Source organism: Orcinus orca, chromosome 1, assembly GCF_937001465.1.
Source record: "Orcinus orca chromosome 1, mOrcOrc1.1, whole genome shotgun sequence".
NCBI classification, from domain to species: Eukaryota; Metazoa; Chordata; class Mammalia; order Artiodactyla; family Delphinidae; genus Orcinus; species Orcinus orca.
Window position 1 is genome coordinate 46,528,922 of NC_064559.1, and position 25,548 is coordinate 46,554,469.

The following is a 25,548-nucleotide window of genomic DNA, read 5'->3' on the forward strand; positions in this document are numbered from 1 at the left end:
AAGATTTTCTCACTTAAAGCCATTGTTGATGTCTTTACACTCATCCAGGCTCTTACCCCTTCCCCACCTCCAGTTTAAATTATACATCCTCTTTGAAGTTTCTCCTTAAGTGTTTAAACCCAAAATAATCTTTAAATTGTCTTTTAGTAAATCTTATATTGATCACTCATTTGACACTTAAAATCACGTATCCTTTCATAATTTGCTAACCTTAATAGCTTCTCTTCCTTGAGGATATACTTTGTACTAGGGATCGTAAGTGTACTACTATCTCATTTAACTCCCATAACAAGTCTGTCAGAGGTTTTATTTTCCATATTATGATGAGGAATGTGAGACTCAAAAGCAGTAGTTATTCAAGATTTCATAGCTAGTGAGTGGTGGAGCAAGGACAGGAATTCAAGTTTATCTGACTTGGAACTGATATTCTGTCCATTATACCTGTGACTCTCAAATTAAATGGGAAGCATATCAGACTCAGCCCTGAGCCATTTCTTAACTACATCACCACCTGCATATGTAATTCTCATGTATCTCACCCTGTCCCACCATGTATACACTGGAATTAAGATTTACTATTACTGGAATATGCATTGTGAAAACCTCTGCCTTACACTATGTCCCTGTCTAGATTCTGTCTAGATTTATAAGCTTTCATAAGGTAAACACTGAATTTTATACTTTGGTATATCTTACACCTCTGTGTACCACAGGACTTAAACACCTTATGAGGGCTCAATAAATTCTTGTTGACATAATGTGAATAAAATATCCTTGACTAATCCCACTAGCTTAGAGAACTGACATGATAAAAGGTGTGGGCAAATTATCTTACTTGTTGTTAAATTATGAAGACTTTTTTTTAAAGAAAACATTTCTCAAACCCAATTCTATGTTCTTTTTTCAGGTCAAGTTCCCTTTTCAATACTGGATTCCTCAAAAGAATGCTATTTGAATCTCTTCACCATGGTTTAGATGACATTCAGACCCTAATAAAGACATTAATCTTTGAGTCAGAGTGTACTCCTCAAAGTCAGTTTTCAGTTCATGCACCTTCAAATCTCAACAAGCAAGGTGACTAATTGAACACTAATTTACTAGCTTACAAATTGGTTATCAGAAATATTCCATCTTTTTATTTTTATTTGATGTTATAATCAAAAGCAGTATAATTATAAGTTGTGTGCTTTAAGTAAACCCTAATGAGTTTCATCATAATCCGGTTAACTTTTTTTTTTAATTGCATAGTTTTCTTCAGGTTTATATTAGGGGCATGAAATAAATAATGATTTTGTTAAGACAGATGTATTTTTTAAATTTTAGTAGATGAAAAGAACTAAAAGTCTGTTGTGATTTTATTACCCTACATCCACTTTCTAGAGAGAATTCTGAGATCACTCAGAATAGTGTGGCCAAAAATTTTGTAATATCCATTAAGACATGGACACTAGCTTTACATTTATCACTCAGTAAAGCTAAGTTTTTTCTCCTTTGTTTTATCTGGCTATTGATATAAGGGTGGGCTTGTTAGACATCCTAGCATTGTCATGAGTCATTACAAGAAGCAGCTCTTATTAAAGGATTAAAAAATGAATTCTTGTAGCCTGTTTTGGTCACAGAATCTCATATTCGTAAAAGCAGTGTGCACAGAATTAAGTAAGCTTTTATTTAAACTTCGAATTGTTGCTTACTGTTATTCTGTAAAATATTTTATCATTTCCATTTGTTTTTATTTAAGAAGAATATGGTGTATTTATTAAAACTACAGATGATACCACAACAGATAATTACATTGCACAAGGTATGTATGTATATGTGTGCGTATATATGTATGTATGTGTCTGTGCAAAAGGGCACATAGCAGAAGGATAATTGGAAGGGAAGAGATTGCTTTGGTAGCGTACTTCAAAATGCATTTTCATATTACACCAACAACAAAATTATAATCAACCTTGTTTATCTGGCATTTGCACAGTTCAAGGTTTCTATTAATGTATACTTTGTTCACATCTCTAATATATGGTGATCCCCTTGCAAGAGCTATAAGATCTTAAAGAACCATATGAACCAAAATAAGATCAAATTATATTTGATAAAGGTTATAGAGTTAAGATTAAATTTTATTCTAATTCTTATAAACTTTCTCATCAACATATGATTTAAAGGAATTCCATTGATTAACCAGAAGACCCTATACTCTGGCCATAAGAATTTATTACGTGGCCTTTCTTAGAATTTGGGGTGTGTGCATACTTTAAAATTTACTTATATTAGACACTGCAAATTCATATCAAAAGGGTGTTAAGATTTATAATGTCAGTGCCTTAATGTCTAAAGTTTTAAAAAGACAATGTTAGATTCTAAATGTGTTTTGTATACAGGTAAAAAGAAAACACAGTGTTAAGACTGAAAGAACAGAGGACTATAATTACAAGCTATAATTTTGTATTAGTTGCTCAACATTTTAGTGTTGATCTTCAAAGACAAGAAAATTTCAACTCCTGCTAATAGCTTACAGTTTAGTAATTACTGCATACTCTTGCCAACAGTCATGTTCATTTGGCATCTTCAACTAATTAGCGAAGATTCAAATCACTTAAATGATTTATTCTCCTTAATTTCTCTGTTGGAGGAAGAAAAAGGCATTATGGTATACTCTGAAGCACATTAGATTTAAGAGCATCATTCTACTTCCTTGTGTCATTTGTTGTATAACCTCAGCCAGGTCCCCCACCTTCAAAAGAGTTGTCATAAAACCTTTTTAGAATAAGGTAAAACATAAGTTTTAAAAATATTTTAAATCTCTGAGCCTTTCTCATGTATAAATTAAGGGAATTAGACTAATCTCTTTAGGTTCTTTTATAGCTCTGAAATTATATGATTATTCTAAACTAGTATATCAACATACAGAATCTTCCATGATAGAAAATATCAGGCAAAAAAAATCCATGTACTGCTGATGATAGTAATTATTAAGGTTTGATATCGGATTTTTAGTCTCAGATTTTCCTAAATCTTCTTAGATTTAATGTGAGTATAATCAAGTTTTAATTATTTGATTTAATGGGGGAGTCATGAGGCAACAGTTCAACAATAATTTATATTTATCTTTGCAGTTTATCATTTTCATGCATCAAATTTTGCTTCTGAATAGTTTTGCTTAAGTGAATGTTAGTTTTCATAAAAATTTAAAATTTGGCCATAATAACATCCTTGTAGAAATAATTAATTGAGTTGAACATTCAGAAAAAATCTCATAGTAACTTGGATATCTCAATTGTCTTCCTTTTGTGATTTTTGGAAGGATACATTGCTAGAAACTTAACTTGCTAGCTGCCTTTCACTTAAAATGTAAAGGCTAAGTACTGTGGTAAGAAGTAGGCAATGAGATCATACATTATACCTTTTTAAATTCCTGTATCCAAGCCCTTGAGACTGATTTTGTGTTGGTTTTGTTTTGTGTTCATTGAAGACCTACTGTATATCAAATACAGTTGACGCTTGGAACAACCCCAGGGTTAATCCATGTGTAACTTAGAGTCAGCCCTTCATCCACAGATTCAACCAACCATGGACAATGTAGTACTGTGGTTTTTACTATTAAAAAATATCCATGTTGAAGTGGACCCACACAATTCAAACCTGCATTGTTCAACTGTATTGGCATTCAGTAGAGAATACAAGTATAGAAATAAAGGACATTATTCCTAGGAACTTAGATTAGAATATAATTTGGGAAGAAAGGATTTATACACATAAAAGACCTAAATATGTGAAACAGGGAAAACAAAAAAATGACAGAACTTAAACTCTGAGTAGTGTAGTGTGGGATGGCTGGCCCAGAATTCATAAATGGCTTTCTACAGAAGGTGGAAATAGACTTGAGGCTTAAAATTGAAGAAGGTAGAAAAGAAGTTCTGATTCAGCAAACAGTTAAATATTAAAATTACATGGGTGAAGGATAGTGAAAGTATCAAGAATATATATTCTTCTTACAATAAAAGCTGTCTAGAATTAAGATTAGATAGGTTGAAATGGTGTGTGTCAGAGGATTTATACTCGAAGACAGTATGTAGTTATAAAAGTATTTGGCTGTAATTTTTAAGAGAATGCTAACTTTCTGTGTTTATATATGTATGTTTCAGGGAAGAGAAGAAGTAACGAAACCACCACAAATTTAGCCAAGAGGCAAAAGACTGATGTGAATACTGAACATCCTCCCTTTTATTACAACATCCATAGACACAGCATTAAAGGAATGAATATGCCAAAGTAAGACAGTCAGTGAATGACAGTGTATATATTTAATATTTTAATGACATTGTGATTTAAATAAAAGTACAAGAACCTCATTTTTTTCCTTTCCTTGTTCCAGGTTAAAAAAGTTTTTGTGCTGTCTTTCTCAAGCAGGCTTTCGAGTAAGCCGAACTCATTTTGACCCGATGGGTGTCCGTACAGATGCACCTCTAATACAGTTTAAATCTATCCTTTTAAAGTACAGCACCCCCACCTACACTGGAGGACAGTCAGAGGGCCACGTCCAACCAGCGTCCGAAGATACAGTAGCTGACACGGTTGAAATGTCAGTGAATGACAAAGCAGAAGCAAGTGGCTGCAGAAGATGGTAAATATAAAAGAAGTTTGTTCCCAGATGTCTGTGTTGATGGCCTAATAGTTCTCTATATCAACTGTAGTGCTTTTTCTATTCTTTCAATTCAGTTGTGTAAAAATAAAAAAAAACAGTGCTGTTTTCATTCAGAAAATTAGCAGTTTCTAACTTAGCTGGTTTGGGAGCTATGCTTTCCAAGTTTTTCTTATTTTAAAGAAAACTTAAAATTTTAATGAAAACATTTCACGTGAAGGCCAAGTTTGTGACTGAGATCACCCTACTGTTTAATACTCAGAAATTTTTCACATGCAAAGTGTTTGGAATTTTATTTATGTTATGGAAGCCATCCTTTACTATACTTAATCACATCTCTACTTAAACTGATTCATGATATTTATGTTTTTCTGTTTGTAGTGTATAAGATGAAGCCAGAGCCTTTTATTAAAATGACCCTAAATAGAATAGGAGGAACAATGTCCTTTCAGGTCACTAATATATTTTTTCACAAATACAAGCTAAAATATATTCCCAATTTCAAGAAATCATATCTCTACCCACACTGATCTTTCATTACTAGCTTTTGAGAAATTAAATAATTGCCTGAGATAGAAATACATTTTCTTATAAGTTTAAGGTCTACATGACTAAACTTCAGAGTAAGATTTTGTTAAAGTAAATTGAGACCACTGTTCTTATATAGTGATTGTTCACAGGCACTAAATTCTGAAGAGAGATTTTGTTATGAATTAAATAAACTGGGTGATCTCAAGTGCCTCAGTTGATGCACGTACAATATTCATTTGCTTGGTTGTCTACCTCTCAGGAGTAAAACTTGTCACCTTATGACTTTCTGAAGTGAGGATTTTCTTGTTTTTTGGGGGGTGGTTTGGCTTTTTTGTTGTTTTGCTTGTTTTTTGGTGTGTGTATGTGCTAATTTTTTGTACAAGTAGCTCAGGCTAACATGACTATGAAAATTAGTTGGAAAAAAATCTCATTTCCATTAATAAATATTGTTCTTGCTTCATTTGAATGTAAGACTTTGGATAAAAAGATATACCAAAAATTTAGATTTTTGTCTCAAGGATTTAATACATATTTACCTTGTTAGAGGAAGTAACTTTTTACAAGCAGTAAGCTTGACAATTAAGGGAGAGTAACAACTGAAAGGTTTAAATACACCATGTAAGCACTCCCATGACATATATAGAAATTCAGGTAGTCTAGGTTGCATCAACATAGAATATTAACTTAGAGGAAATAAAAGAAAATCTCTCTGTGTTATTACAGCATAGTCCTAGAAGGTTGCTTTTTCTTGTCTCCAATTAATAGAATTTTAGTAAAATAAAGGAACAGGTGAAGTGCAAATTAGTCTCTATAATGACCATTAAAAAAACCTTTATTATTCCTGCCAGTTAAAATTATAACTCACAAAAGAACACAAAAAGAAATAAAAAGTTATTACTATTTTTTGTATACTTAAGAAAAATTACTATAAATCCGTAAGACAAACCAGCACATGGACCATCTGATTATTTACAATATATGTGTATGGGGAGAGGAATCGAGGTGAAGGAGGAGGAGGATGTGGAACTCACCTCCCCCTACAAACACTTCAAAAATACATCTACACGTGGAACAATTCTCACTGAAAACTGGAAACTGTCATAAAGACTCCTGTACAACCAAGGCTGTAAGAAAGATTCACACAGAAACAGGTAAGAAGGGAAAACAAGCAATCAGGTTGGGACCTGTGACCCTGGGAGGGGACTTAGAGGAAAAGGGAGATTACATGGGCAAAGGCCCTCCCTGCAGGGTGAGTGGTTCAAGCCACATATTGGATGCCTCAGCCCTGGGGTCCAACAAAGGGAAGATGAGCCCCCTTGGCTGGTTGGAGGGCCAGTGAGACTAACAGGTGGGCTGTGGGAAGGCTGCTGTCCACTCATGAGCACGTGGATACTCACCTGCTCGCAAAGCTGGGCGGAAAGGGAGACTGAATTTGAAACCTCTCGAGTGGCTGACTCCTTTCCTGTGAACGCCCTGGTATACCCCCCAACCTGAGCTGAGCAGATACTCCAGCACTGCTTGCCTCGCATCACATCTTCACATTGAAACAAGGGTTGCCACAACCAAGGAAAAAGCTCAGCTGGCCATAAGATGCCAAGGCAGCTCAAACCCTAAGGGCTGTCTTAACAGGGAGGGGGGCAGCCATTACTAGCAATTGCACAGGCAGTGTGGCAGAGGCACTCAGGATCTCTGACAGGCCAGACTGCCATAGCCAGCACCTCAACCCTTGACCCTCGCTGAATACCCATTTCTGCACCTCTTGCTCCAGCACTGCTCCCCTCTGGTGTGAGGGTGACAGTGCTGGGAGGGGCAAAAGCACACACTTAAAGGTAACCAAGCCAGCTTAGACCTGACCCTCAGGGCTTCTGCTCCAGCAACTGGGGACCTGACCCCACCCCTGATAGGCCACTGAGAACATGGGAAACCCTGCCTCACACCTGACTCCAGCCCTAGCCCCTCCATCTCCAGCCCCACCTCCCACCAAGGTGATAACTGCCAGCACACACTGAAGAAAGATGTGACCTGTGTTTATGTCAGATACAGCTCTCCCACCAAAGAACATGCAGACTATATAGAGACACTCCCACATAAGGATCCCTTCAAGAATGCCATAGGTAACTGTCACACCTAATTTCATAGGGACAGAGAAAGATAAGCCAAATAAGGAGAGAGGAATCTGTCTCAATTGAAAGAGCAAGAGAAAATGGCTGGGGGCGGGGGGCGGACTAATGAAACAGAAATAAACAATTTACCAGATAAAGAATTCAAAGCATTAGTAATAAGCATGCTAACTGAATTAGGGAAAGGAACAGATGAATACAGTGAGAATTTTTAAAAGGAACTAGAAAATATAAAAAAGAACCAGTCAGAATTGAAGAACACAATAACTGAAATGAAAAACAAACTAAAAGGAATGAACAGCAGACTAGGTGATACAGAACACATAAGTGATCTGGGAAGATAGATTAATGAAAATTACCCAATGAGAAAAGCAAAAAGAAAAACTAAAAAAACAAAAAACAGTTTAAGGAATCTCTGGGGTAACATCATGTGTACCAACATTCACATTATAGGGGTCCCAGAAGGAGAAGAGAGACAGGGATCAAAAATGTACTAATGAAATTATGGCTGAAAACTTCCAAAGCCTGAAGGAAACAGATACCCAGATACAGGAAGACAAAGAGTTCCAAACAAGATGAATCCAAAGAGACCCACAACAAGATATATCAAAATTAAAAATGGCAAAAGTTAAAAGAATTCTAAAGGCAGCAAGAGAAAAACAGTCATACACCAGGGAACCCCCATAAAGCTATCGGCTGATTTTCCTTCAGAAACCACAGGCCAGAAGGGAGTGGCATGATATATTTAAAGCGATGAAAGGGAAAAACCCGCAACCTAGGATACTCTACCCAGCACGATTATCATTTAGAATTGAAGGCGAGATAAAGAATTTCTCAGACAAGCAAAAGCTGAAAGAATTCATCAATACTAAGTCAACCCTAAAATAAAATGTTAAAGGGTCTTCTCTAAGTGGAAAAGAAAAGGCTATAACAAGAAGGAATTACCTATAGGAAAGGAAAATCCCACTAGTAAAGGCAAATATGTAGTAAAAGCTGAGTATCAACCACTTAAATAAGCTAGTACAAAGACTAAAAAACAAAAAAATTATTAAAATCAAGTATAACTTGATACTTGATACTGGGATACTTGATATCCCAGTAAAGGGATAAACATGAAGATGTAAAATATAAGAAATACAAAGTGTAGGGGAAGGTAGTAAAAAAAAAAAGATCTTTTCAGAATGTGTTTGAACTTAAAGGACTACTATTTAAAACAAATAGATATAGGTCAACATATTTGAACCCCATGGTAACCACAAATCAAAAACCTACAATAGATACACAAAAACAAGAGAGAAAGGAACACAAACATACCACTAAAGAAAATCATCAAACCACATGAGAAGAAACTAAAGAAAGAACAGGGAAGAAAATAACAAAAATAACCAGAAAACAAGTAATAAAATGGCAATAAGTGTATACCTAACAATAATTACTTTAATGTCAATGGACTAAATGCTCCAATCAAAAGACACAGGGTGGCTGATATGCTGCCTACAAGAGACTCACTTCAGAGCTAAAGACCCACAAAGACTGAAAGTGAGGGGATGAAAAAATATTTCATGCAAATGGAAACGACAAGAAAGTGGTGGTAGCAATACTCATACCAGACAAAACAGAATTTAAAACAAAGGCTATAACAAAAAACAAAGAAGGGCATTATATAATGATAAAGGGACCAATACAAAAAGAGGATATTACACTGGTTAACATACGCTCCCAAAACAGGAGCAGCTAAATATATAAAGCAAATACTAACAGACACAAAGGGAGAAACTGACAATAATACAATAATAGTAGGGGACTTCAACACCCCACTTACATCAATGGACAGATCATCCAGACAGAAAATCAATAAGGCAACAGTGGTCTTAAATGACCGAACAGACCAGTTGGACTTAACAGATATCTACAGTACATTCCATCCCAAAAGAGTAGAATATATTCTTTTCATGTGCAATGGAACATTCTCCAGGACAGGTCACATGCTAGGACACAAAACAAGTCCCAACAACTTTAAGAAGACAAAGTATATATCAAGCATTTTTCCCAACCATATGGAACTAGAAATCAATTGCAGGAAGAAAAATGGGAAAAACACAAACATATGGAGACTAAACAACATGCTACTGGGGGTGGCGGAGCTCAATGAAGAAATCAAAGAGGAAATCAGAAAATCCCTTAGACAAAATCTATGGGATACAGCAAAAGCGGTTCTAATATGAAGTTTATAGCAATACAGACCTACCTCAGGAAACAAGAAAAATCACAAAGAAAGAGCATAACCTTCCACCTAAAGGAGTTAGAAAAAGAAGAACAAAAAAAGTCCAAAGTCAGCAGAGAAGGAAGGAAATAAAGATCAGAAAGGAAATAAAATGGAGACCAAAAAAACCAAAAGCAACAGAAAAGATAAGTGAAACCAAGAGCTGGTTCTTTGAAAAGATAAACAAAACTGATAAACCTTTAGCCAGGCTCATCAAGAAAAAGAGAGGACCCAAATAAACAAAATAAGAAATGAAACAAAAAATAACAGCTGATACCACAGAGATACAAAAAATCACAAGAGAATACTATAAACAGCAATATGCCAACAAACTGGACAATCTAGAAGAAATGGACAAATTTCTAGAAACATACTACATTCCAAGACTGAATCAGGAAGAAATAGACAATCTGAGCACACTAATCACTAGTAGTGAAATTGAATTTTCAATTTAAAAATACTCCCAGCAAACAGAAGTCCAGGACTGGACAGCTTCACAGGATAATCTACCAAACATATAAAGAGGAGCTAATACCTATCCTTCACAAACTACTCCAAAAAATTGAACATTCCCAAGTTCATTCTACAAGGACACTATGACCCTGAAACCCAAACCAGAAAAGGACACTGCCAAAAAAGGAAATTACAGGCCATAACTTTGATGAATACAGATGCAAAAATCCTCAATAAACTATTAGCAAACTGAATTCAATAATATATAAAAAGGAGGGCTTCCCTGGTGGCGCAGTGATTCAGTCTGCCTGCCGATGCAGAGGACACGGGTTTGTGCCCCGGTCCAAGAAGATCCCACATGCCGCCGAGCGGCTGGGCCCGTGAGCCATGGCCGCTGAGCCTGCACATCCGGAGCCTGTGCTCCACAACGGGAGAGGCCACAACAGTGAGAGGCCCGCGTACCGCAAAAAAAAAAAAAAAAAAAAAAAAAAGATATACAATCTATTAAGTATAAAGACCTAAATGTAAGACCAGACACTATAAAACTTAGAGGAAAACAGAGGAAAAACATTCTTTGACATAAACCACAGCAAGACCTTTTTGACCCACCTCCTAGAGTAATGAAAATAAAAACAAAAATAAACAAATGGGACCTAACTAAACTTAAAAGCTTTTGCACAGCAAAGGAAACCATAAACAAGATGAAAAGACAAACCTCAGAATGGGAGAAAATATTTGCAAACGAAGCAACTGACAAAGGATTAATCTCCAAAATATACAAAGGGCTCATGGAGCTCAGTATCAAGAAAACGAACAACCCAATCAAAAAATGGGCCGAAGACCTAAACAGACATTTCATCAAAGACATACAGATGGCCAAGAGTCACGTGAAAAGATGCTCAACATCACTAATTATTAGAGAAATGCAAATCAAAACTACAATGAGGTATCACCTCACACTGGTCAGAATGGCCATCATCAAAAAATCTACAAACAATAAATACTGGAGAAAAGGGAACTTTTTTGCGCTATTGGTGGGAATGTAAATTGATACAGCCACTGTGGAGAACAGTATAGAGGTTCCTTAAAAAACTAAAAATAGAACTACCACATGACCCAGCAATCCCACTACTGGGCATATACACTGAGAAAACCATAATTCAAAAGGACACATGTACCCCAATGTTCACTGCAGCACTACTTACAATAGCCAGGACACGGAAACAACCTAAATGTCCAACGACAGAGGAATGGATAAAGAAGATGTGGTACATATATATCATGGACTATTACCCAACCATTAAAACGAACAAAATTGGGTCATTTGTAGAGATGTGGATGGACCTAGAGTCTGTCATACAGAGGGAAGTAAGCCAGAAAGAGATAAACAAATATCATATATTAACACATATATATGGGACCTAGAAAAATGGTACAGGTGAACCTATTTGCAGGGCAGGAATAGAGACTTAGACATAGAGAACAGACATGTGGACATCTGAGGGGGGAAGGAGAGGGTGGGACAAACCGGGAGACTAGGGTTTTTTTTTTAATTATTTTACTTCTGGCTGCGTTGGGTCTTCGTTGCTGTGCATGGGCTTTCTCTAATTGTGGCGAGCGGGTGCTACTCCTTGCTGTAGTGCGCAGGTTTCTCATTGTGGTGGCTTCTCTTGTTGTGGAGCACAGGCTCTAGGCACATGGCCTTCAGTAGTTGCAGTGCACAGGCTCCAGTACTTGAGGCATGCGGGCTCAGTAGTTGTGGCTCACTGGCTTAGCTGCTCCACAGCACATGGGATCTTCCCAAACCAGGGCTCGAACCCGTGTCCCCTGCATTGGCAGGCAGATTCTTAACCACTGCACCACCAGGGAAGCCCAGAAGAAGATTAGGTTTGACATAAATACACCACCATGTGTAAAATAAATAGCTAGTGGGAACCTGCTATATATAGCACAGGGAGCTCAGCTCGGTGCTCTGTGATGACCTAGATGGGTGTGATGGGGCAGGGGGGGTGGAAGAGAGGTCCAAGAGGGAGGGGATATAGGTATACATATAGCTGACTCACTTCATTGTACAGCAGAAACACAACATTGTAAAGCAATTATACTCCAATTTTTTTAAAAAAGGAAAAGAAAAAAAAAATAAGCAACAAGGATATATTGTACAGCACAGGGAAATATAGGCATTTGGAATAACTTTATTTTTTCGATTTATTTATTTTTGGCTGCATTGGGTCTTTGTTGCTGCGCACGGGCTTTCTCTAGTTGTGGCGAGCAGAGGCTACTCTTCGTTGCAGTGCGCAGGCTTCTCATTGCGGTGGCTTGTTGCAGAGCACGGGCTCTAGGCACGCGGGCTTCAGAAGTTGCAGCGCGTGGGCTCAGTAGTTGTGGTGCACGGGCTTAGTTGCTCCGCAGGATGTGGGATCTTCCCGGACAGGGATCGCACCCTTGCCCCCTGCACTGGCAGGCAGATTCTTAACCTCTGTGCCACCAGGGAAGCCCCATTTGGAATAACTTTAAATGGAGTATAATCTGTAAAAATACTGAATCACTTACATATCTATATGTATTAATATCACATATACAGGCAGATTTTCCAAAGAAAGTTTGGTAGGAAGTAGTTTGGAACTCTGTTAAGGTATGTTACCAACCTAAAGAGGAAATACCTTTTAAATTCCATCTAATTCTACATTAGCACCTTGTTACTATAACAGTAGTAGCAATTTAGGACACTGTAAATGTTGATCACATTGTAAAGTAATATCAGTTGTATCCCTCCATTAAAATTTGGTAAACACAAGAAACCAGTTCCTATTCCACCATGAGGAAACCAGTGTGTTGACTCTGCTAGTTGCTATTGTTAATACTCTTAACCATACACTCATGAAATGAATGGGAAGTAACCAAGAGATGGGTTTAGGGGCCACTGTAGCAGATATGGGTTAAAACTCCATTTTATCACCTGACTTTCATAAGCCTCCACTCTGAATAAATGCATGATGTTCTGGTTCCCACAAATTAGAACTAACTCAAGACCAGTTCAGTAATCCCAAAATGTCTAGGAATTTATTTCCTTGTTGCATAATTGCTCTGGTAAACGGCCACAGGTTACTTTGGAGAAGATTAAGAGGAACATACATATTATACTTGCGATGTTAAGGCTCTGGGAATAGGCATTAAATCGGGCCTGTGGGGCTTCCCTGGTGGCGCAATGGTTGAGAGTCCGCCTGCCGATGCAGGGGACACGGGTTCGTGCCCTGGGCTGGGAAGATCCCACGTGCCGCGGAACAGCTGGGCCCGTGAGCCATGGCCACTGAGCCTGCGCGTCCGGAGCCTGTGCTCCGCAACGGGAGAGGCCACAACAGTGAGGCCCGCGTACCGCAAAAAAAATATCGGGCCTGGGAATTGGGTAAGAGATGGTGACTACAATATTGGCTCAAGTCAGATCTATAGTTTTCAGTTATATAAATCAAATAGAACCACTTTTGTCCTTTGGATCACACAATCAATTAGCCAAACCCAAGAAAAACAGACTATACTGACTACCCTGTTAGTCCTACTGCCTATTATAGTAACTACACCACCTTTCTAGTCTAGCATTAAGGGAACTACTTGGTTTCTGACACACTGAAGTTCTGGCAACGGCCACGGCATCAAGGAGTCCATTTCAATGTATGCACCTCCCACTGGCGTTCATGGCCTACAGACACACTATAAAGCTTCTCAAGGGTGTAGTTCTCTGCTCAGCAGTATATTTCTCAATGCCTTGGTAAACAGAGTGAATCAGGCCCTCAGGAGGGATATAGTGAGATTTGGTTGAGCAGATCATATTATAAATCCTCCCCAACATTCCCCCTCCTAAGTCTTTGATTTCCCTTCTCTACATTATATCAAGGAATTTCTAGCATCCTACTTCCAATTTAGATAAGCCATTGCTGAGTCAAAATAACAAGCGAACAGAACTATCCCCAGCTGTTCAAGCTGGCAAACTGAGCCTTAACCTTGGGTATAAGTATACCCATATTGATAACCTGACCCAATTTAAAATTACATTCCTCCCTTCAGGAGCCAGCATACTCAAAATCTATTTTCCTGGTATTCTCCGCATATCAGTATATATGATTAAAAAAAAAAAAGCAAAACATTCTTTCAGGTCACACTTTGTTTCTGTATGTCCTGGAGACAATGGGGGATTTTAAGGATAACAGAACATATACACTGCTTTTTCCCAGGTAACTAACCACCTGAAGTGAGGTTATTAAGCAGTCATACACCAAGGCAGCAAATATCTAAGGAGTTTCTTTCATTTTAAGTTAGGCTCAGTGGAGTTAAGGATTTAAGATACTCATTCATCCAAATCTTTCTGAAACTCTTATTCCAATTCTGAGAATGCCAATCTTTCCTGCCCAGTGTCTCTACTCTCATTGAAGAGACCCAGCAAGACAGCAAATTCACACAATTTGTAGGATCAAACTGTCTTTTATAACAATCTCAGCCTTAAAGTTACAAAGGAGGCTGGAAAAGTGGGCATCTCACAATGTTAGACTTCATACGGAGATTGACTCCCATACTCTTCAGGAAAGGGAAATCACAAGGCCCAGGAAGAGTTTACAAAAGCTGAACATCTAGAAAGAAAGACTGTCTACACTTGCCCACGCCGCTTTACAATCATAGCCATGTTCCCTTTCTCTGTTGCCTCTCTTTCCCCACTCTACAAAGAAACTCCTCTTCTAGCTCAAGGATCCTTTTCTGGCTCTTGGGGGTGGGGGTGGGGGGATGATAAGACTATTAACTTTAAAATGTGAGTAAATTGTAAGTGTGAGTTATCCGAAAACTGTAAACTTCTTCAACCTATTTTATGCAATTGAAGTTGACTGTGAAGAAAGAATTTTATTATTATTGTTTTTTAATGTGCTGGGGTAGATTACTATATAATGGCCCCCAGTGAATCACTCTTTTTTTTTTAAGAGGTCTAGGGGGCTTGCCTCCACCCCAGCCCTTTTTTTTTAAAATTTATTTTAATTTTGGCCTGCATTGGGTCTTAGTTGCAGTATGCGGGATCTTTGTTGCGGCATGCAGGATTTTTCATCGTGGCGTGCGGGCTTCTCTCTAGTTGTGGTGTGCAGGCTCCAGAGCATACAGGCTCTTTGTTGTGGCACACGGGCTTCTCTCTAGTTGCAGCACATGTGCTCTCTAGCTGTGGCATGTGGGCTCCAGAGCACATGGGCTCTGTAGTCGTGGTGTGGGTTCCAGAGCACGTGGGTTCTGTAGTTTGCAGCACACGCGCTCTCTAGTTGAGGCATGCGGGCTTAGTGTGCCCCATGGCATGTGGGATCTTAGTTGTCCGACCAGGGATCAAACCCATGTCCCCTGTGTTGGAAGGCGGATTCTCAACCACTGGACCACCAGGGAAGCCCCTATGAAGAGAGAATTTTAGATCATGTAGACCAGCCGTCCCCCACCTTTTTGGCACCAGGAACCAGCTTCATGGAAAACAATTTTTCCACAGACCGGGGTCAGGGGAAGGGGGGATGGTTTTGGGATGATTCAAGCACATTAAATTTATTGTGCACTTCATTTCTATTTTGTAATATATAATGAAATAATTATATAACTCACCATAATGCAGACTCAATGGGAGCCCTGAGCTTGACTGTCACTTGCCACCCATTGATAGGGTTTTGATATGAGTCTGCAAGCAGTTGATTTATTATGGTCTCTGTGCAGTCAAACCTCTCTGCTAATGATAATCTGTATTTGCAGCCACTGCCCAGCGCTAGCATCACCGCCTCAGCTCCACCTCCGATCATCAGGCACTAGATTCTCATAAGGAGCACGCAACCTAGATCCCTCACATGTGTAGTTCACAGTAGGATTCACGTTCCTATGAGAACCTAATGCCGCCGCTGAATTGACAGGAGGCGGAGCTCAGGCAGTGATGCAAGCGATGGGGAGCGGCTGTAAATACAGATGAAGCTTCGCTTGCTTGCCCGCCGCTCACCTCCTGCTGTGCAGCCTGGTTTCTAACTGGTCCATGGCCCAGGGGTTGGGGACCCCAGATAGAGACCTGAGAATAAAATTTGCCAAGTAAAAACATTTCCTAGGAAGTGACATGTTAATTTTAATAGCTTATATTTATGTGAGATTTAGCACTACACATTGTTGTCTTTACACAGATTATATCATGTAAGCTTACAGCAAAGCTCAATGAGATTTATCCAATTCCACTCTAAAACTGGCAAATGAAAGAGCCAGGATCCAATCCCAGGCTGACTTCAGTACTCATGCTTTTAGCCACTTGGTGATCAACCCTTATTAAAGGAAATATAGACATACGTAAAGTTTAATTGTCAACTTTTGACTAAAGGCAGTTCCATAGAAACTTCAGGAACAGAATTATTACAAAACTATGGTTAACCACTGGCCTACTGAGCATCTTCCATATCTGAAACCGTCAACCATTCATTATACTTTGGACTCAATTGACAGCAAAATCATTGCAAGCAACATTTTGAAGATAACAGGTAAACTTGCATTAAATTCCAGAGCTCTCTCAGTAATCTGTCACAACTTGAAAATCTCAATACATTTGATAAGAATCTATTAAGTGTGTGCTCAACCCTGTAAAGATTTTATTCCATACTTTCAAAGATAAAAGTTCATGTTTTAGAGATAGAAAGGACCATAGGCAACATCAACCCCTTCATCTTACAGAAGACACTGCTAATGGGGTAGAGGAACTAAGACACTTGGCCACAGTTACATCAGATTCACATACAGAAATGAGAACAGAAGGCAAATTTTGTTTGTTTGTTTTTGTTTTTTTACCGAAGTACTACACAAGTTAAGTAAATTCTTAGAGGTGGAAGGAGTGGGCCAAAGATCCACTCCTTATTTCTACATAATATACTAACAGTCCTCTTATTTTCAATTTTGAATTTTCAATTCAATTTTAGGCACCACCTATTAAATTCCTATATACTAAATACTGTAGAAGATAAGGATATAATTTTCTTATACTATTTTTGAGATGCCTGGTACTATGTTTTTTTACCTCTTTGAACATGTGCATGTGTTTTCTCCTTTCTGGATCTTTCAGAATCCTTTTATCACATGCTCCTGTCCTTGATATGCAGCTTCTTACTATTCTTTGTGCTAGGCACTCTTGGGGTCCTTTCAATCTGGAAACCCAGGTCCTTCACTTCTGAATCATTTTATTACGTTGTTTCTTCAATAATTTCCTCTCCATTTAACCTTTCCGCTCTTCCTAAAACTTTTTACAGTTAAATTTCGGGCCTTCTAGATAGATTTTTAAACTTTTTTCTCTATTTTCCACCTTTTTGTTTACCACTTTCTGTGAGATGCATCTGACTTGCATTCCAATACTTCTGTTGGTCTTAAACATTTTTCCTATTGTATTTTATAATCTCCAAGTTCTTTTATTCTCGCATATTTCCTTTAAAAGATATTATTTTTAATTTGTGAATGTAAGAGTCTGAGGTTTTTTTTTTTAATAAATTCATTTATTTATTTTTGGCTGCGTTGGGTCTTCGTTGCTGTGTGCAGGCTTTCTCTAGTTGCAGTGAGTGGGGGCTACTCTTCGTTGTGGTGCGCGGGCTTCTCACTGCAGTGGCTTCTCTTGTGGAGCACGGACTCCAGGCACGCGATCTTCAAGAGTTGTGGCTCGCGGGCTCTAGAGTGCAGGCTCAGTGGTTGTGGCGCACGGGCTTTGTTGCTCCGCGGCATGTGGGATCTTCCTGGACCAGGGCTCGAAACTGTGTCCCCTGCATTGGCAGGTGGATTCTTAAACACTGCGCCACCAGGGAAGCCCCGAGTTTCTGAGATTTTAAAGTTGGGTTTTTTTCTGCTTCCTGCATTATCTTTTTCATTTTTTCATCTTTTCATCTTTCATCAGTTTTGATCTGTTATAGTTTCAGCCTGTCTTTCATGTCAGAGGCTTTCCTCAAATGCCTGGTGACTTGGGCTAGCTTCTTATATTTCAGTGTGCAAAGGTCTATTCAAGTCTATTTACTGGTGCACCATACTGCAAGGCGACTGAGAAAGTGCAACTTTTTTGTTTGGGTTACCCTCAAATGTCATTGTGGGTTTCTCCAAGAGGAATCCTCCAGTCTTCTACCTAGTGGTCATCAGAATGCCAGCATTCTGGGGACTTTGTATGGGAAGGGAACAGGGTCATCTCAACATTCAGGATGGGACCCCCTCTGCTATGCCTGGTGTCCCAAGTCTCACACAGCTCTGGCTCATATTTTATAGAGAACCAATCACCCTTCTCCTGATGGGACAATGGAAAGGCAGTCTTCTAGTGGTGAGGATGGTTTCTGTGGATCCAAATACTCCTTATACACACATTCAACCAATCCAATTTTCATGCTCATTTTGTACCCTTATCTTTTCCAGCAGTCCAAGGGCTCCAATTTTTAAGGTTTCTGTGGACATTCCTGATCTTTCTTTATGCTGCTCTATCAGTTACCACTGACCATTCACCATCCATGTGAAAACATTCGTCTTCCCAATGTGCTGACAGCTAACATCTGTCTCGAAAATCCTTATCTTTGACCTGTTGAGTTTATTCATTTTTCAAAAAATGTATTCCTTTGGTACCATCTTAATGGAGTTTGGTTTAAACCAGGCAGTTTAAAATTTAATCCACTGACTAAACAGAAAAAGTACACTTTCAGAAAATAACTTTTACTTGCCAACTGAGCAGTACTTTCAATATATTTTTATTACTGGTCACCAAATGAATAAAATTTAGTCTTCTTCTCCGGCCTTCTTATGTTTTGCTAAAATATTAATTTAGCATAATTTAGTAGTATGCTTTCATCTTTACCTTAGGAATTGCCTGCTAAATTGTGTCTAGGCCAATAACAAGCATTAGCCACTGTTATGGGCTGAACTGTGCCCCCCCACCCTCCCCAATTCATACTGAAGTCCTAACACCCTGAGTACTTCAGAATGACTATATTTGGAGATAGCGTCTTTTTTTTTTTTTTTTTTTTTTTTTGCAGTACGTGGGCCTCTCACTGTTGTGGCCTCTCCCGTTGCGGAGCAACAGGCTCCGGACGCGCAGGCTCAGCGGCCATGGCTCACGGGCCCAGCCGCTCCGCGGCATGTGGGATCTTCCCAGGCCAGGGCACGAACCTGTGTCCCCTGCATCAGCAGGCGGACTCTCAACCACTGTGCCACCAGGGAAGCCCGGAGATAGCGTCTTTTAAGGGGTATAATTTAGATTCAATGAGGTCACTGGGAATGGGCCCTAATCTGGTATGACTGGTGTCCTTATAAGAAATTAGGACACACATGCACAGAGGAAATACCACGTGATGACAAAAGGAGAAGATGTCATCTACAAACAAAGGAGAAAGGTCTCAGAAGAAACAATTCTGCCAACACCTTGATCTTTGAATTCTAACCTCCAGAACTGTGTGAAAATAAATTTCTGTTGTTTAAGCCATCTGTCTGTTCGTTATGGCAGACCTAGCAAACTAAAACAGCCACCTGAAGTGGAGACTGGTATTAAGGGCTATACACAATGAAAGAATACCACTTAAGATTTTGAGGAGCTCATTTGAAAGAAATTTGGTATAACTTAAGAACACTGAAGAGAGCTCTTCAATTACATTCTGCTAAAATAATCACAGATTAGCTACACAACTCATTTATTAAATCAATTCCTAATTAAACAAAATTACAAAAGGAAGCTTGTGGTTTCTAGCTGTAAACTTTCAAACACATAGCAGCTACAGGAGAATTTCTGTAACAGTAATAAAATGTATAGCCATATTCAAAAAGGTCACAGTTTTATACCAAATAAATCATCTGTGATAAGAAAACATGCTGTTTGTAAGCATGAGAATGCATCATTAAATGTTTAAGCTGGAAGCAACCTTAGACACCATCTAAGATACATCTCTAATTTTAACTGGGCCCAAAAGGCAAGTAGGGTTAGACTAAAAGTATGCTGAATGGCACTGAAAGTTATATCTGTAACTGAAGACCCATTTGTCTTCTATAAAGGGAGTCATTTAAAAAAATAACAACCTGGGCTTCCCTGGTGGTGCAGTGGTTGAGAGTCTGCCTGCCGATGCAGGGGACGCGGGTTCGTGCCCTGGTCCGGAAGATCCCACATGCCGCGGAGCGGGTGGGCCCGTGAGCCATGGCCGCTGAGCCTGTGCGTCCGGAGCCTGTTGCTCCGCAACGGGAGAGGCCACAACAGTGAGAGGCCCGCGTACCACAAAAATAAATAAATAAATAACATTATTGAGATATAAGACACTTACCATAAGATGCACCCTTTTAAAATATTATTTAAGGAATTGTTTCAGGGGGGTTTAAATATTCAGAGTTATACAAGCATCACCAACTTTAGAATTACTAATTTTCATTCCCCCAAGAAGAAACCCCATAGCCATAATTTTCAACTCTTCTCCAGCCCTTAGCAATGACTAATTGATTTTCTGTCTGCCTATTCTGGGAAAATACTACTCCATCTTCCTAGAATCAGATGTCCTACATTAATCATTTTATATGTTGTTGGATTTGGCATGCTAGTAGGGCTTTTTGTTGTTGTTGTTTGAGATTCATGTCTGTATTCATAAGACACACTGATCTGTAGTTTTCCTTTCTTGTGATGCCTTTGGTTTTGGTACCAGAGTAAATACTAGCCTCACAGAATGAGTTAACAAGTATACTCTATATTTTGCGAGAATTTACAAAGGACTGGTTTTAGTTCTGTAAACATTTGGTAGAATTCACCAGTGTAGTCATTTGGGTCTGGCCATTTTTCTCTGTGGGAAGTTGTTATTTTTTTGTAACTAATTCAATCTATTATAAATCTATTCAGGTTTTCAATTTGTTCTTGAGCCAGTTTCAGAGTTTGTGTCTTTATAGGAATTTGTCCATTTGATCTAGGTTACCTAATTTGTTGGCATACAACTGTTCATATTATTCCCTTATAATCATTTTTCTTTCTATAACGTCAGTAGTTGATATTCTTCATTGCTGATTTTAGTAATCTGAGTCTTCTCAACAGGTTTGTAAATTTTGTTGATGTTTTCAAAGAACCATCTTTTATTTTTTTGTTTTCCTATGACCTATTTCAGTTATTTCTGCTTCAATGTTCCCCCCTCCCTTATGCCTGTTTTGTGGTTAGTTTGCTCTTTACAGTCTTAAGGTGGAAGGTTAGGTTATTAGTTTGAGATTTCCTTTGTTAATATCTACACCTGTAATTTTCCCTCTAAACACAGCATCCTATAAGTTCTACTATGTTGTGTCTTCATTTTCATTCACTTCAAAATATTTTCCAATTTGCTTTTTGATATTTCCTCCGACCTTTTTTTAAGTATTGGTTAATTTCCACATATTTACGAATTAACGAAATTTCCTTCTGCTATGGAATTCTAATTTCATTTCATTGTAGCCAAAGTCCATAAACTGAATAATTTTTTCTTTTAATTTACTGAGACTTGTTTTATGATCTAGCCTATCACCGACCCTGGAGAACATTCTATGTCCACTTGAGAATATGTATTCTACTATTGTTGGGTAAAGTTTTCTCTTGCTATGTTAGGTCTAGTTGGTTTACTGTGCTGTTCAAGTCTATTTCCTTGTTGACCTTCTACCAAGTTAAACTGTCCACTATGAAAACAGCGTGTTGACTTCAACTATTATTGTTGAATTGTCTATTTCTCCCTTCAATTATGCTGCTTTCTGCCTCATCTGGGAATGTATTTTAGGGTCCTGTTGTTTGGTGGACACATATTTACAATTGTTACATTTTCCTGAAGACTGGCTCTTTTATCATTATAAATGATTATGTCTCTACTAACAATTTTTGTCTTAAGGTCTCTTTTTTTAAATAAATTTTTTTTCTTTATTTTTGGCTGTGTTGGGTCTTCGTTGCTGCGCTTTCTCTAGTTGGGGAGCGGGGGCTGCTCTTTGTTGTGGTGCGTGGGCTTCTCATTGGGTGGCTTCTCTTGCTGCAGAGCATGGGCTCTAGGTGTGCGGGCTTCAGTAGTTGTGGCACACGGGCTCAGGAGTTGTGTCTCGTGGGCTCTAAAGCACAGGCTCAGTAGCTGTGGTGCACAGGCTTTGTTGCTCCACGTCATGTAGGATCTTCCCAGACCAGGGCTCGAACCCATGTCCCCTGCATTGGCAGGCAGATTCTTAACCACTGCGCCACCAGGGAAGCCCAAGGTCTCTTTTGTCTAAAATTAGTATAGCTATTTAGGTTCTTTTGGTTTCTGTTGAGGTTTTCCACCCTTTTACTTTCAACCAATCTGTTTCTTTGAAACTAAACATGTCTCTTGTGGACAGCAATATAGTTGCATGTTTTTAATCCATTCTGCCAACTGCCTTTTATTGGACTGTTTCGTCCATTCACATCCAATGTAATTCATAGTAACAGGATTTGTATCTGCCAGTTTGCTTATCGTCTTCTCTGTTATGTCTTATTTCTCTATTCCTCTATTACAGCCTTCTTTTGTGTTAAATGTTAATTTCTTATATACCATTTTAATTCCTTTTACTAATTTTGGAGTTATTGCATCTTAATTTAAAATAATCTGACTGCAGATTAACACCAATTTAATTTCCATAGTCTATAAAACCTTTGCTCCAATATAGCTCTTCCCTCCGTGATGTTTTATGCTATTGCCATACAAATTACAACTATACACATTATAACCCATTCAACAGTCTCATATTTATTACTGTATGTGATTTTCTTTTAAATCAGAAGACTTACAAATAAGAAGTACTACTGCAGACTGAATGTCTCTTCCCCAAACCCATTATGTAATGGTAGCTGGAGGTTGAGCCTACGAGAGGTACTTAGGTTCAGATGAGGTCATGAGAGTGGGGCCCCCATTATGGGACTAGTGTCCTTATAAGAAGAGAAAGAAACCAGAGCTCTCTCTACCATGCAGGGAAACAGTGATAAAGCAGCTGTCTACAAGCCAGGAGGAGGGCCCTCACCAGGAACTGAAGCTACCCACACCTTGATCTTGGACTTCCCAGCCTCCAAAGCTATGAGAAACAAATGTATTCTGTTTAAGCCATCCAGTCTATGGTATTTTGTTATAGCGGCCCAAGCTAATACAAATATACTGTCCTTTATGTTTAATTATGTAGTTAACTTTACCAGTGCTACTTATTTGTGTGGATTCAACTTACTATCTAATGACCTTTCAATTCTGCCTAAAGGATTCTTTAGTATTTCTTGTAAGGCAGGCAGGTCTGCTAGTGACAAATTTGTTCTGTTTTTATGTGTGAACATCTTAATTTCTTTCATTTTGAGGAATAATTTTGTGGCATACAGAATTCTAGGTGGACTTTTTCTTTCAGTGCTTTTTATGTCATTCACTACTCTCCCAGCCACCATGATTTCCCATGAGAAGTGAGTTGTTAATCTTACTAAAGATACCTTGTATGCGATCACTTTTCTCTTGCTGCTTCTGAAAGTCTGTCTTACTTAGCATTAGTTAAGCTTCTGAGATGTGCGGATTCTTTTTCATAAAATTCTAAAGTTTTGCACAATTATTTCTTCAAATACACTTTGTGCCCCTTTCTCTTCTCTCCTTCTAGGACCCCAATTATGCTAATACACTTGACAGTGTCCCACAGATCTCTGCAGCTTTTTTTCCCCTTCATTCCTTTTTTTTTTAATTTAATTTTTATTTTATATTGGGGTATAGTTGATTTACAATGTTGTGTTAGTTTCTATTCCTTTCCTTTTTTTCTGAGAGGACACTCTCAACTGATACCTCTTGATACTTCTGTTCAAGTTTGCTGAATATTTCTACCAGTTCAAATCTGCTTTTGAGGCCCTCTACTGAATTTATTTCACTTGTTATATTTTTCCAAAACAGGATTTCTATTTGGTTCTTTTATCATAATTTCTCTTTACTTTTATTCTCTATTTAGTGAAAGATTACCCTCAAATTTAGCTTTTAAGATATAGTTTCTTTTAGTTCTTTGAACATGCTTTTAAAAGCTAACAAAGTTTTTGCTTAATAAGTCAAACATCTGGGCTTCCTCCCAGACACTTTGTCTCTTTGCATGTCTTGTAAATTTTTGTTGAGACTAGACATTTAATATGATGTGGCAACTCTGAACAACAGAATCCCTTCCCTCCCCAGGGTTTGTTGTGTTTGCTATTTGTTAGTGAACTTCTTGGACTAAGTCTGCATTCTTTGCTGAGTGTGACCATTATATTCTGTTTTGTTAGCTTAGAAGTTAGCTAATGATTGGACAGAAATCTCCTTAAATGCCTTCAAACAATAACTCTCCTAGCATTGAAGAAGTGCTCTGTGAATGTGTTGGGATAGGCCTTCAACACTCCAACACGCAGTTTACAACTCTGCCCTAGCCTTCACTTCCTTCTTGCAGAGCCTCAAGTTCTGTCACAGGTGAGAATGGTGCTTTCTTCATTTTTCTCTTGGGCATGCATACAGCCTTGCGCATGTGGCCTTCTAGATTCCCAGGAATATGCTGGAGTTTTTCAAAGTCCTCTACAGATATGTCATTCCTCAGCTTTTCCTTTTCTTTTTTGGTCAGTGTCTTTTTAGCCCCAATTGTTATCACTGCCTCAGGCAGCTTCTATGGTAAACAACTTCAGCTGCTTTCCACAAACAGGCTGAAGACAGAGCTGTTTGCACACAGTGAGTCGAGTCAGGTTAAATTAAGACAAGCTCTGAGAATAGAGCTTTTCAGTGAGGTACCAGACAGGTCAAATAGTGACAGTTCTCTGGGGTGGGCTTTCTGGTTAGCTTCAAGTCCCCTCCAGTGTCAACTAGGCTGCTGGTTTCAACAGCTACCATAGTTGCAAGGCTACTTGTTTTCAAGGCTACCCTGGAACTAGGGAAAGATAGAGCAATATAAAATGTTACAAACCAACTTGCCCATTGCGGCTGGGTGCTGGAGAAACGAAAAAAGAATTGCCCAAGGTCAAATGATGACCTTGGCATCACCTGCCCAAGGCTAGTGATGCATGGAATTTAAATCCAGGCAGATTGCATTGGAATTTTGGAATTTAAATCCAGACTCTAAAGCAGGGTTCTTAAGCAGTATAACACATACATACATACACACACACACACACACACAGACACACACACACACAAGTTACAAAATATATTGTTACGGTTTCTGTTTAATAAGTGCTTTTTAGACTATTGGCAGCCTTTAGTTAATTTTTAGAGTTCTGACAAAGTTGATTTTGACAACTTTTAGTGTTCTCATTGCTTTTATGGAACATCAGATTTTCAGAGGTCCTTACTCCATTAAGTTCTCAAAGAAGCCATTTTTATAATTACAACAATGGAACACTAATTACTATTCCTTTCTAATAATCATGTTTCTAAAACTTAGAAAACCAAATATTTCTAACTAGAAATGTGATGGGAATTCAAAAGAGACACCTCTTCTCATCTGGCATTTTAATTATTTCTTGTTTAGTTGTCCAAGTCAGAATCCTAAGCCTCAATTTTCTTAAACGTACAAGTGAAATATTGTCTTCCCCA

The 25,548-nt window shown here is 38.4% G+C and overlaps 2 protein-coding genes across 10 annotated transcripts in view; one reads left to right on the forward strand and one right to left on the reverse strand.

Annotated features, from left to right (window-relative positions):
• The window catches only part of TRMT1L (tRNA methyltransferase 1 like), a 36,140-nt gene extending 30,501 nt beyond the window's left edge, over window positions 1-5,639 (forward strand). For 5 of the 8 annotated variants that reach the window (XM_004275228.4, XM_033437982.2, XM_033437984.2 and 2 more), the window contains 4 exons: window positions 908-1,074; window positions 1,739-1,801; window positions 4,146-4,272; window positions 4,376-5,639. In XM_004275228.4, the coding sequence (XP_004275276.1) occupies window positions 908-1,074; window positions 1,739-1,801; window positions 4,146-4,272; window positions 4,376-4,628 (610 nt within the window). In that variant the 3' untranslated portion in view covers window positions 4,629-5,639. Of the gene's footprint in view, window positions 1-907; window positions 1,075-1,738; window positions 1,802-4,145; window positions 4,273-4,375 lie in introns of those variants that run through there. The other 3 variants (XM_033437985.2, XM_033437983.2, XM_033437986.2) reach the window with 3 other exon arrangements.
• The window catches only part of RNF2 (ring finger protein 2), a 100,200-nt gene that overhangs the window by 17,240 nt on the left and 57,412 nt on the right, over window positions 1-25,548 (reverse strand). The window contains exon 7 of one of the 2 annotated variants that reach the window (XM_049703524.1): window positions 13,587-15,423. The exons of the other annotated variant lie outside the window; for it this stretch is intronic. Coding sequence (XP_049559481.1) covers window positions 15,397-15,423 — 27 coding nt within the window. The 3' untranslated portion in view covers window positions 13,587-15,396. Of the gene's footprint in view, window positions 1-13,586; window positions 15,424-25,548 lie in introns of those variants that run through there. 2 annotated transcript variants of the gene reach the window in all.